The 12,183-nt window shown below is 43.3% G+C and overlaps 1 protein-coding gene across 5 annotated transcripts in view; it reads right to left on the bottom strand.

Moving 5' to 3' along the window:
* Hydin (HYDIN axonemal central pair apparatus protein) overlaps positions 1 to 12,183 on the bottom strand; it is a 421,354-nt gene that overhangs the window by 323,821 nt on the left and 85,350 nt on the right. For all 5 annotated transcript variants that reach the window (XM_031341421.1, XM_031341424.1, XM_031341423.1 and 2 more), the window contains exons 4-5: positions 9,714 to 9,833; positions 6,159 to 6,293 (exon numbers count right to left, since the gene is read on the bottom strand). In XM_031341421.1, the coding sequence (XP_031197281.1) occupies positions 6,159 to 6,293; positions 9,714 to 9,833 (255 nt within the window). The remainder of the gene's footprint in view (positions 1 to 6,158; positions 6,294 to 9,713; positions 9,834 to 12,183) is intronic.

Genomic DNA, 12,183 nt, shown 5'->3' with positions numbered 1-12,183 from the left:
TGAGTTTGAGGTCAGCCTGCTTTACACAATGAGACCTGGATGAGAAGGATGGCCCTCACTGGATTACATAGAAACAGATACAGACACTGTGCACCCCCTGAAGTGGTGCAGCAGGAAGTACACACAACAGGCTCTCAGAAGAAACCAGGAATCTAATCAAGGCTCTGATCTACCCAAAAGTTTATAAGCCACAGAGGACAGATGATCATTCTAAATAAGTCACCCGGGAGCCATGGGCAAACTTCACTTGCTCCCTGATTGAAACAAACTGACTCAGCAGGGGAAACCTGAATACTGACTGGGTTATTGGTAGAATTAAGGGGCCATGGTTGTGTTTACATTTTCTGGTGATCTTATTAACATCTTAAAAGGTCCTTATCTTTAGAGACAAAAACTGAAGTATTTGTGGTTGAAATAATACCGATATATGGATTCAAAATCCACTGTGGCAAGGAGCAGACAGATAAAGCCAGAGTGGTCATGCAGTGGTCAATTGAAATCTCTGTGATGTGAAACAGTTCTTTAAATCCTCAAGCTTTACAGATGGTATGTGCTTCTGTAATAAAAAGGTCTTGAAGAGTTCGCTGCAACTTCCCATCTCATGTTATATGACCTTTCAAAATCTCCACCCTCTTAGCTGCTACAACCTTTCCCCCTTTGGTTTGTCCAGCAGCTTCCTCTGCTGGGGCCCCACCAGCCTTCTGGCACTCTCCTGAGCTCCTGGCCAGCACACTTCTGCCACTGGGCTTTTATACTCTCTGTCCCTTCTCCCAAAAGGAGAAGGAGAAATGCCTCTTCCCATAGGCATTTGCACGGCTGATGTTAACTTGGTGCCCAAATGTCACCTCAACTGAGAACCCTTCCCTCACCCTCCTACTGAAGGAAAAGAATCCACATCATTGTCTCTTCTCTAGCATGTCAGCAGTCAACACTGATTTACACAGCAGCATGTCCTCTTACAGTGGATCACAAGCTCTATGAAGGTTAAACCCCCAGCCCAGACAGTCCACTGAGTGAGTGAAAGGACATTGTTTGCCTTTCATATGTTTGCTTGGGTCCTGAACTATGAAGAGAATCCCTGAGATTCCTATCAGGCTAATGATCAAATGATATCCTATTAGTCCAGAAGGTTTAAAGGCAGAGATATGGCTCATGGGAGACACAAAAGCAAAGGCAGACATATCCTTCCCAGAACAGAGTCCTTAGACGTTGTTCTCCTGGTTGAGACAACCAGAAAGGATGCTAACTTATAATATATTCAGAACAGAAAAAGCTTCTTACATGCTTCTGCCTTTATGATCTACAAGACATGCCCAAATTGAAAGAATAACTGCTTTGTGTTTTCTGAAGTTCATTCTTAATGCTCTGTTTCAATGTGTCTGGCACTATGTTAGATTGTGGTCTTATAGAAAGGACCTAGACAGAATTAGGAAGAGCAAAATTTAAAGGAAAACATAAAGTCTGAAACAAAGAAAATTACTGATTGGGAGAATCAGATATGATGAAAATGCCTATAACCACAGCACTAAGCTGGAGAGTCAGTCGTTAAAGCGATCCTCAGGTACACATTGACTTCAAGGCCAGTCTAGTTGGCATGAGATCTCATTCCCTAGCACCCCCCAGAAGATTTTATGGTATCTACTCTTTAATTCAATGTGTTAGGAATATAGTTTATTATTATACATCTAGAGCATATAAAATGTGATTTTTTTCTGTCTTTCTTGAGACATGTATTAAATTTCATAGGAAACTCATTTTGACAACTAATTGGATATTTTCCCTAGAAACATATACAGAGAAGACAGAATAGCATAACAAATGCCAATACACCCATCACCTAGACTTAGCCGTAATTAATGTGCCTTCGTTCTGGTTCTGTGGAAACTTGATTATTAAAAAAAACTCCACCCTGCATTTCCTCCTCCAAATGTTGCTTATGGTCTCACGCTGCAGCACTATACAAACATGCTTGCCTGACTCAAGTTTTTCCGTGTTTTCCTCTGACCAAAGCTTAATATTTCCCAAACTCAATTTAGCAATAAAGATTATAATCTAAGAGGTCAAGAAAATTAATGACAGGCTCCAGAATTCCTTGGTACTATTTGATAAGAACACTGACTATTATACTTCCATGATGCATGATACACGCACTGGTATTATTAGACTAATAACATATCCAGTGTTGTTGTTGTTGTTGTTGTTTTAAGTCTGTGTGGGAGGAGATAGGGAAAGTCACAGTGAATTGCCTGCACCTGTTATCTGGGCATTTGGCATTCTTGGCAACTGTCATGCCCAAGAAGCTGATCAATACATGACAGGGAAGAAATCACATTATCATCTTCAGTGTGCTAATATATACAGGTGATGACGATCCAGCTGAAAGGGGATGAGCTTATTAAATGTGGCATGCTGCAATTTACATATCTCATCCTCCAGATGTGAGGGGTACAGAGTGAGGCTGGAGAACAAGCAGAGCAGCAGGGACACAGAGGCAAACTGGTGTGAACCCTTTGGCTATCAATCTGGCCAACTGAAGAAAGAGGAACGCCCAGCTGGCATGACTGACTTTTTCCTAAAGCAAATCTGGCTTCACTTCTCCTCGATGCATCCCGGAACTGCATGGGCGGCACACGCCTGAACCTAGCTGGTCACTCTGTGCACTGGTCCTAATCAGCTTCCAAAAGTGAGGATGAATGGGACACTGAATACTGGATCCTGCTGGTGGCAGCAAGAGAAACTGACTCCGTCTTCAGAAAGAAGAGTGCTGTAAACCGGAGTATCACCTACAGCCAGTCTCAACACAAAATCTCCCACTACTGGGAGCTAAACTCAGTGCCTCATGCTTGCTGGGCACGTCCTCAGTCAATGACCTGTTTCCTCAGGTCCTTTTTTTTTTTCTTTCGTTCTTCTTTTTTAGTCAAGAGATGGGGGACTGGGTAAGTTATTCATGTTGGCCTTGAACTCACTCTATAGCCCACGAAGGACTTGACCTTGAGACTGATCTACTTCATCCTTTTTGGTAGTTAGGGTTGGGAACCTAGGTCACCATGCCTGCTTATCAATTCTTAAAGGAATCTAAAATTGAATAACTGTATTTCCTCCTAGGTAGATATTATTCCCATCATGCCTCCTTATACATGTTTGTCAACTTCCATGACATTAAATACCTAGAGGAAGTAACAGTACAACAACATTTAACTTATCTCAAATTAGGGGCTTCTAATAGATATACAATGTTGGAGGAATGAGATGTCAAGGGGGTAATTCAACATCTGGAGTTGGACAAAGAGTAAAAATTGCAGCCAGGCCCATGAATCCTTGATGTGGATTTCACATTTATAAAGCAAATGCCAAAACACATAAAATACATTCCAACCATTACTTGTGATATACATAAGCAGTGTAGTGCTCAGCTTTTGCTTATGGAACTTAAAGACACAGCAGCCAATGGAATAGTGTGACAGACTCCAACCTACCTTAAGTCACCCAGATTCGCCTGTAAGCGACAGCCCTTCATTCTAGCTCCATCTTATTACCCTCCACCCACTCACCTCTCTGCAATCGTAGTTTCTAAATAAGATATTCATGGACATTGGAAAGCAGAAATATTAAATACACAATTCTGACAATTGAAATCATCATGTAATGCACACACTGAAGACTAGAGACTGGCCTCTCTCCTTAGTTACACTGTACCGTATCCCATCTCCTCTGGAAGCCCTGCATGGAACTCTCTCAGTCAGAGCTCCTGCAGGTGGTCCAACATCACCTTCCCCTAGAAAACACAGTTTCGCCTGCAAAGGAAGAAGACAAAAACGGGAACTATGGGTTCCCAAATCAAACATGCTCCGCAGTTCAGGCCACTCAGAGGCTGACAACCTGCTGCCCACAAAACGTCAGGGCCAGAACCTGACACCGCAGCCCCAGCCAAACCCAGGCCCTCTTTCTTCACAGATAGCCTTCAGCTAGAGAGCCTGGGAGTGGGGGGATTGATGCAACAATCCATAGCAAAACGCTTCACATCTGATTCATCTTCTCACTTGTTTTAGTGGTTACCAAGCGCATCAGGAGTTCCACAAACACAATCCAAGAGATAAACAACAGTATGATCAGTGACATGTCAGGAAGCCAACCACAGGAGACTGTGCCCCTGCCTGCAGAAAAGGAGTCATGGCCACATTAAGTAGTGAGACTGCTGGTAATGATATTAACAGCGCACAATAAGTATTAGTGGCAGAGAGGCAGTTCAGAGCTGTCCTGTCTGGCTCATCTATTGACTCCAGCTATAATGGCACCAGATATATATATATATATATATATATATATATATATATATATATATATATATATATATATATATATATATATATATATATATATATATATATATATATCTGCTGCTAACATTATCCTCAGCCCACCTCTTTTTATTCTAGGGCTTTCTTTGTTTTTGAGAATTTCATACATGTATATAAGGAAATATGATCATATCTATCTCTTATTTCTCCATTCACATCCTCACACATCTCTTCCACTCTCCCCCCTCCTAACTTCATGTCTCCCCCAACACACACTTCTTTGATAACTCATTAAGTCCATTTAGTGCCGCCCATATGTACACAGGTATGGGGACACCCCTGGAACACAGGAAGCCTCTTAGTGACCATATCCTCAAAAGAGAATGATTGTTCCTCCCCCAGCAACAGCCACTCAGAAAGGGTTGGTACCTGGAAGTCATTCCCCCATGGCCACCTATGCTGACAGCAGAGCCTGTTGTTCATGTCCAGCTAAGTGATGTTTTCTGTTCTGTCTTCTTCACATGGTGGTGAATCCCATCCCTCCTCCTCCTCAGCCCTCAGCTGGGCTCCCAAAGGAGGAAACCTAACCAACAATCCTGCCAGGAGAGGGGAGCTTCCATCTGACTTCTGCATCCTTGCTCTCTCCCTCCAAGGCAAAACTGGGGTTCCTGTGACCTAGAAGAGCCTGCAGGTGGTGCTGAGGGAAAATGGCCTTATCTTTTTGTGTGCAAGCTCTTCCTTGGCTGTTTGTGTACAGACAGGGTTCAGCTACTCAGGCAGACCTCTGGTGTTAGCTCTTCCTTCCCTGCTGTGTTTGAGGGGGACTCTGTGGTAACTCAGTCCTCTATGGAGAACCGAATCTTAGCCTTGAGCCCTGGCAATGTTTTTGCTATGAAGGCTGAATGTGAATTTGAAATTCAATATTTGAATTTAGGTCTCTTTTTCAGGTAGGTTGAAATTCTGGGAGGAGAGAGATATGACCCATCATCCAAAGATATGGTCTTTATCATTTTTCTCAGCTCACTGCATCCAGGTTATACCTTTTCTTTATTGGTGGCCCTTTGACAGTATATAGTATAAACCTGTTGGGTTAGAGGCTAGCAGGGAGTGTCCACCAGGAGCAGGCTTTCTCACAGCCTAGTGACTTAGAACTCACAGACACAACAGTTCTCTGTTCATCACTAATAGTACAACACCCCTCCCTCCTACCTCCCTCTCCTCTCTCCTCTCACCACCACCATATCTAATAACAATGCCATCCATAGTGTCACCAATACCAGCTCTACTGCCATGTTTTGTTCATGGCTTGTCCTCTGGGATTCATAGGTGGGCACATTGGTCTTCAGCATAATGGTGTTGGGAGGGGGTGTCCCTTTAAGAGGTGGAGTCTGGCAGAGTGTGTGAAGGAAGAAGCTATCGCTGGTCCTTCTGCAGGCTGTAGCTTCCTCAATCACCATCCCATCTCTCCTTCATGAGTGATGCCATCCACCACGAGGTAACTCAGCTATTGTAGCAGTGGGGCTTGCTGGAGTTAGACCTGTGCTATTTAGAGTGTCAGCCTCTAATACTGGGAGCTAGATGAATCTCTTCTTTCCACATGCTCACCCTCGGGTGTTCCTCCACAATAAGAAAACCGCCAACAAAACCCCAGACTAATACAACTACCACACCAACAGAACACCATCACCGGTTTACTACTGATATCAAGAGCCACCAAGATGAGCCACCACTATCAGCACCGAGGCCCACTTCAAATACCACAGATGCTCCCATGAACACTGGCAGCTCCTGTGAGTGTTTGGAGTCGAAGTACAAAGTGCTAGAGACACACAGTGAGTCTTTTGCCAGTGTTGTGATTACCTTGTTCTCCTCTGGAGTGAAGAGGATCCGGAATACAGATGGCACCCCGGGGGCTACCTTGTGGCCAATGTCTTTGGGGCTGATGATTTTAAAGTAAGGTGAGCTTTCTTCAACAACTTTTACCATCCTTGGGATCTGCAGGAGAAGCACATGATGGTGATATTAGGTATGATAGAAAGGCAGAGGGGGAAGCGCGAACTTCCAAGTCCAACACAGTAAGGCCTCAGTCCACTCCTTGCTGGGTCTATGGCCTTGATGAGGATTTCAGTTGCTTCAATGGCAAAGGAAAATCATATCTACCCTTCTCCTAAGGGCTCGGCAGTCAGTCTTTATGACACATTTAGCTCTTTTACTAACATTATTATTATTATTCATGTTTGTTAGAATTCAAAGTCTGTGTTCATTTTATAGCTGAATGACTGTTTTCTAAAACAGACTGCTCAATTCACACACACACTCCACACACACACATTCACTCCACCCCACCTCCCACCCCCCACCTCTGCCACACAGCAGAGTCAAGCTGCCTGTCTCAACATTTGGAAGGTGCTTGGGGAAAAAACATCCCTCAGTGCTCTCGGGACCATCCCTGGGACACGATGTGCCACTCCATCCTCACAATGGCTTCTGAGCTTTGACACAATACCCAGGCCACAGAGGAGGAAAGTAAATCTGTTCTACCAAGCAATGGGTATTGGGAGGCCTGACTCCACCCACCTCTTCATGGGAACATCATCAAGAAATAATAACAAAAAGCAGACAGATAACCCTTAGTTGATCTCAGGGCAGCTTCAAATAGTTTTACTCTTTTAAAATCTTAGCCTGTGCTCCCCTGGTCTTGCCTGGAGATATGTCACTCTATCCCAGATAGTATAAACAAGAAATGCAATTAAGAGGCAAATGGGAGTGGTCAAGGGTGGAAGATCTATACACACATGCACACACACACACACACACACACACACACACACACAGAGAGAGAGAGCCTAGGGGAATGGTTTACTTGGATTTTTCTGGTTTAGAGACAAGATTTTCCTATATAACTCACAATAGCCTCAAACACACGGTCCTCCTACATCAGACTCATGAGTGCTGGGACTTTACCTGCTGAAGAGTATTTGTTAATGACTCAAAATAATAGAACAGAGTTAAGTATATCTAAGTTAACTAATTAAAAAATGACCTGGGCTGGGCATGGTGGTGCATACCTTTAATCCCAGCACTTGGGAGGCAGAGGCAGGTGGATTTCTGAGTTCGAGGCCAGCCTGGTCTACAGAATGAGTTCCAGGACAGCCAGGGCTATACAGAGAAAGCCTGTCTCAAAATAACAAAACAAAACAAACAAAAAAGACATGAATTCACAAGTAATACACAGAGAGAAAGGAACTCCCATGACCTTGAAGTGATTTATAAAGAAATGCAGAAAGGTAGAGAAAGCTCTGAGGAACAGAGAGCAAGGCGTCAAGGAACGTGTATTGGGCCAGATGTAGTGGCACAGGCCTTTAACCACAGCACCCAGGAGGGGGCAGGCAGATGCTCAAGCTAGCTTGTCTATATATGAGACCCGAGAGGGAGGTGTACATTTCAGACAGGAAAAGAGCAGCATGTATGTTATACTTCCTTTATTAAGAGCATCACTGGGACTGGAGAGAAGATGGCTCAAGCCTACAAGCACACACCCAATTCCAAGCACCCACACTGAATGGTTCGAAACTGCCTCTAACTCCAGATCCAGAGTCATACGACACTTCTGGTTACCACAGGCACTTGTAGGAAGGAGTGGAAGACAAGAGCTTGCATAACCCTCTCAGGACACAGTCTGGTTTAACTTAAGTGAGAACATACCTGTCTAGCTGGAGAAAGCTATCTGCTCGTAAATAATTGAACTTTCCCTGGTTGAGGCTTTTCCATGGGGCCAATGTTTTAGTTCACCCAAGAGGTGCTGAATTATCCATAAAAACTGTGCCCTTTGGAAGACTAAATGTACACATCCCCCCTAACCATAACTTCCTCATATTTACCTACTGATAACCACTTCTTGTTTATGGTCAGGTGGAATTACCAAAGGACCTTTAGCCTGGTCCCTCTCCATCCTTACTAGCCTGATAAAAACCAAAACAGTGTAAAACAGCAGTAAGAGGAGAAAGGGGAATTCTACATGAGAAAATGAACCTGTTGGCAGTCCCCTGTGAAAAGTCATAATGTCTACATCAAGTGACTCTTCTTGAGGCCTGGGGACATGACCCCGGTCACCTTCAGTTCTTTCTCATCTCTCCACCAACTCCTGAGGTTCTGTATTGAGTGTCTCTTGCTAATAACACTGCAGCCAGAGATAAAAACACAAACCCAGACCATGTACCACTGTTCACAGAGTGGCTTTGCTGGCATTAAATCACCCTATCGACCTCTGAAAGGCATTACTGAACCCTTTAATGAGCTACTGTGCTGAATACTCCTCCAAGCCTTCCCACTTGCTTTGGGTTCCTGCACAGACTTATTTTCTCATTTTTCTTGTGGCTCAACTCTCTGCGTCCATATTCCTGGATTCCTATTTGCCTTCCCCCTGGAGTTTAGGGCGGCAGAGATATTCTCCCTTCACATACCATCTGTCTATTTCTGCACTTAACTGTGCTTGCAGCTTCCGCAGGAGTCAAGGAAATCCTCTGGCATTGAATGCTTGCCTTCAAAACAAACCTTAGTTTATCTTTAACGAAGATAAAGACATAAGGCTGGGGAAGAAACCCTCAGTTGCAAGTACAAAGGAGCATGGCAGGGATACTGAGAGATGCCTCCTGGACACAGTTCTGAAGGTTATTTCATATAACAGGGAGAAGATTCACAAAAGGAGAGAGATTCACAAATTAGAGAAGGTTTTTAGAAATACAGTTTGAGAAATATGAGTATAAATGCTCACATTTGCTAGTCCTCTGAGCGGATAATACCTTGAATGGGGGTAATGGGGTCTACAATTCAGAGTATGTCTGCACTAGCAGTACCCATTTCGTCTCAGTGGAATCCTAGCCCAGCTGGTCAGACACAAGCACTTCCTGCCATTCATCAAATCCACACTTTTCGCACATGAAGTTGGGGTGTGTGGCTGAAGAGATGGCTCAGCAGTTAAGAGCACTGGCTGCTCTTCCAGAGGACCTGACTTTGATTTTAAGCACCCACAGGGTGGCTCACAACAGTCTGTAACTCCAGTTCCAGGGGATCTGATGCCCTTTTTGGGCCCCTGTTGGCCGTGCACATACAAACACACATGTAGACAAAACACTCACATACATAAAATGAAAATAAATAAATCTTTTAAAAAAGGAACTTAGAGCACATGTTGGGAGTTTGCCATCTGCTAGGCACTGCACTGGACTGTACAGGTAGCAACAATCAGCCCCAGCTCTGTGTTTGTGAAACTTGAAGTCAAAGAGCATATTTGCATATTATTTTCCTATGTTCATCAAATTTAAAGAGTGTATCTAAGACCCCGAAGAATCTAACTTACTGAACCCTTTCTCCAGTGTTCTTGAAAAGCTTACCTACACTAGTGAACATACTTACTTTGTCGTTGTTCCTCAAAACCAATGGCACCTCATAGACTTCACAGGGAGAATAGTTCTGGAATATGATTTCGGATGGAAACGGCTGGAATAAGGCCTGATCCAAGTCAACTTTGGAAAACTACAGTTGGGAGACAAAATTATACATACTGTGGATCAGTGGCAAAGGTGACTAAAGTAAGTAATGCAAAGACCTATTAAAATAAAGAACACTGGCACTCAACAGGGGAACCACCATAACTGTTAAAATTAGTGAGATTGTTTTCATCAAATATACTACAAAAGAAGGTAGAAAATTTGGGAGCTAGCCCTGTCAGTATAGATATTACAGCACAAGCATGAGAACCTGAGTTCTGATCCCCAGGATCTACTTTAGAAGCATGGTAGTGCACACCTGTCATGCCAAGACCAGAGAGGCAAAAGCAGTTTGGTCTCTGGAGCACACTGGCCATCCAGCTTTGCCTAACCAGCTACTTCCAGATCCCAGTAAGAGAACCTTCAAAAACAAAGTTGTTTGGTTCCTCAGAAGCAAGAGCTAGGGCTGACCTTGGGACTGTACTCTCCTATGTGCACACAAGCTCATGCACATACATGTATACACACACACACATACACACGCACGCACACATGCACACACTTGTGAGCAATAAAAAGTCTATTTAGTTCTCTGTTAAAACAGAAGATAAGTTAATAAGACTACTAACCCAGACTTTGAGATCTAAACATGGTAAATGGGGTCTTTTGAGCCAGCTACTCTATGACAATAACTCAAGAGTTCTAACAACAAATATCTGCTCAGCCACACCATTAACAAGATCACAAGGAACTACTGGCTACAGGAGAAAGCGGATAGATGAGGATAGAGAACACAGTGGGTAGAGACAACTGGATTACACCTGCCTCCATGCATTAGACTGGGGGTGGGGCTGAGATATATACTCTTGAACCTGCAGCACAGCTAGAGAGACAGAGACTAGGGTTCCAATGTAGGGTTCAGTCCTTCTGTGCTCATGCTGAGTGAGGTCTGGCACAAATAACCCGATCCTCTCTGAAAGAAGAGAGAGTCACTACAGGATTTGGATAATTTATGCCATCTTCCATTTGTGAAAATTTCCAGTGTACAACCAAGAATGCTTGGTAAGCTGCAAAATATTTGCAGATTCTATCAACCAGCTATAAATGCAAGGAAGCAGGATGCCATAAATTAAAGCCAGCACGGGCAAGCGGAGGTGGCAACAGTGATGTGACCCATTTTTTGAACCACAAGGCAGGGTCAGAAATGGTAAGGAAATAAATGCAAATTCTAACCTTAAGTGATAATGGGAACTTGGCAGTGTGTGTGGGGGTGTTGGGGAGATCCTGCAATGTGGCCACCACTGAAGCATTACTGGCAGAGAGATGGGTTAAAAGAACATTCACACCAAGAAGACAGATGGAGACAACAGAGAATTCAGAAGAGAATTAAGATTGGCAGGCAACAGAAATAGGTGTATTTGGAGCAAGTGAGGAGGAGGCATTATTGATAGAACAATGGCAGAGAGGTTTCTACAGCTGATGACAGAGTCAAGGCAAACATGCAGAAGGCCTTGTGAACTCAAGTAAGGTTAAAAAGAATTCCATACCTAGGTAGATAAGTGTAAAGCCACTGAAGATAGAGGCAAAAATGTGCAAGAGATGCGAACAGGAAAAGGAGAGGGTAATTTTTAGGCAAGAAACAAGAAGTGTTGACTGATAAACATAATTAACAAAGGGTAAACTGTATGAAAATTATATCATTTAAAGCTCAGGAATACAAGCCCAAGCCAGCCAGCCAGCCAGCCAGGCAGGCAAAGCCTTCTGAAGAATAATATTCTATACCCTACAAAACCTCCTTCAACAAAGAAGCTAAAACATTTTTAGAAAGACAAACTTTATAATTTTAAGTTTTCAAAGAAAAACACTTCAGGGTATTCTCATAGAGGGAAAAAATTACTTTAGATCTTCAGATGCAAGCGAAGAAGGGAAGAATGTTCAAGAGCTGGGTAACTAGCTGGGCAGTCTAAATGTATGTGGGCCAGACAGACAATAGTAAGAACTTGCTTATCTGTGGGATGTGCACTGCAGACACAGGCTGGGCACAGCTTGATCGCTTCCTGTACTACAGTGAGTTTTACCAAGTACTTGCTTTTCATCAGAGAGACTACCAACTTCATCATATGAGGGGAATTAACCAGAAATGAAAGGGTGCATTTATTACCTCCACTCACATAAAGAAAAAGCTAATCTACAGTGGGAAGGGTAGGTTGGTAATCTTTTGGAGGAAAGGGGAGAGGTTGTGACCAAAAAATAGGCATAAGTAACCTTCTAGGGGAGCCAGTGGTTATATGAACATGCTTTCATTCATAATACATACAAATACACAGATGCAACACATGTTTTGTTTTGTTTTTTGTTTTTTGTTTTTTTTGTTTTTTTTTTCTTTTTTTTTTCTT

Source organism: Mastomys coucha, unplaced genomic scaffold, assembly GCF_008632895.1.
Source record: "Mastomys coucha isolate ucsf_1 unplaced genomic scaffold, UCSF_Mcou_1 pScaffold22, whole genome shotgun sequence".
Taxonomy (NCBI): domain Eukaryota; kingdom Metazoa; phylum Chordata; class Mammalia; order Rodentia; family Muridae; genus Mastomys; species Mastomys coucha.
This window is presented reverse-complemented; position numbering and strand designations above follow the sequence as displayed.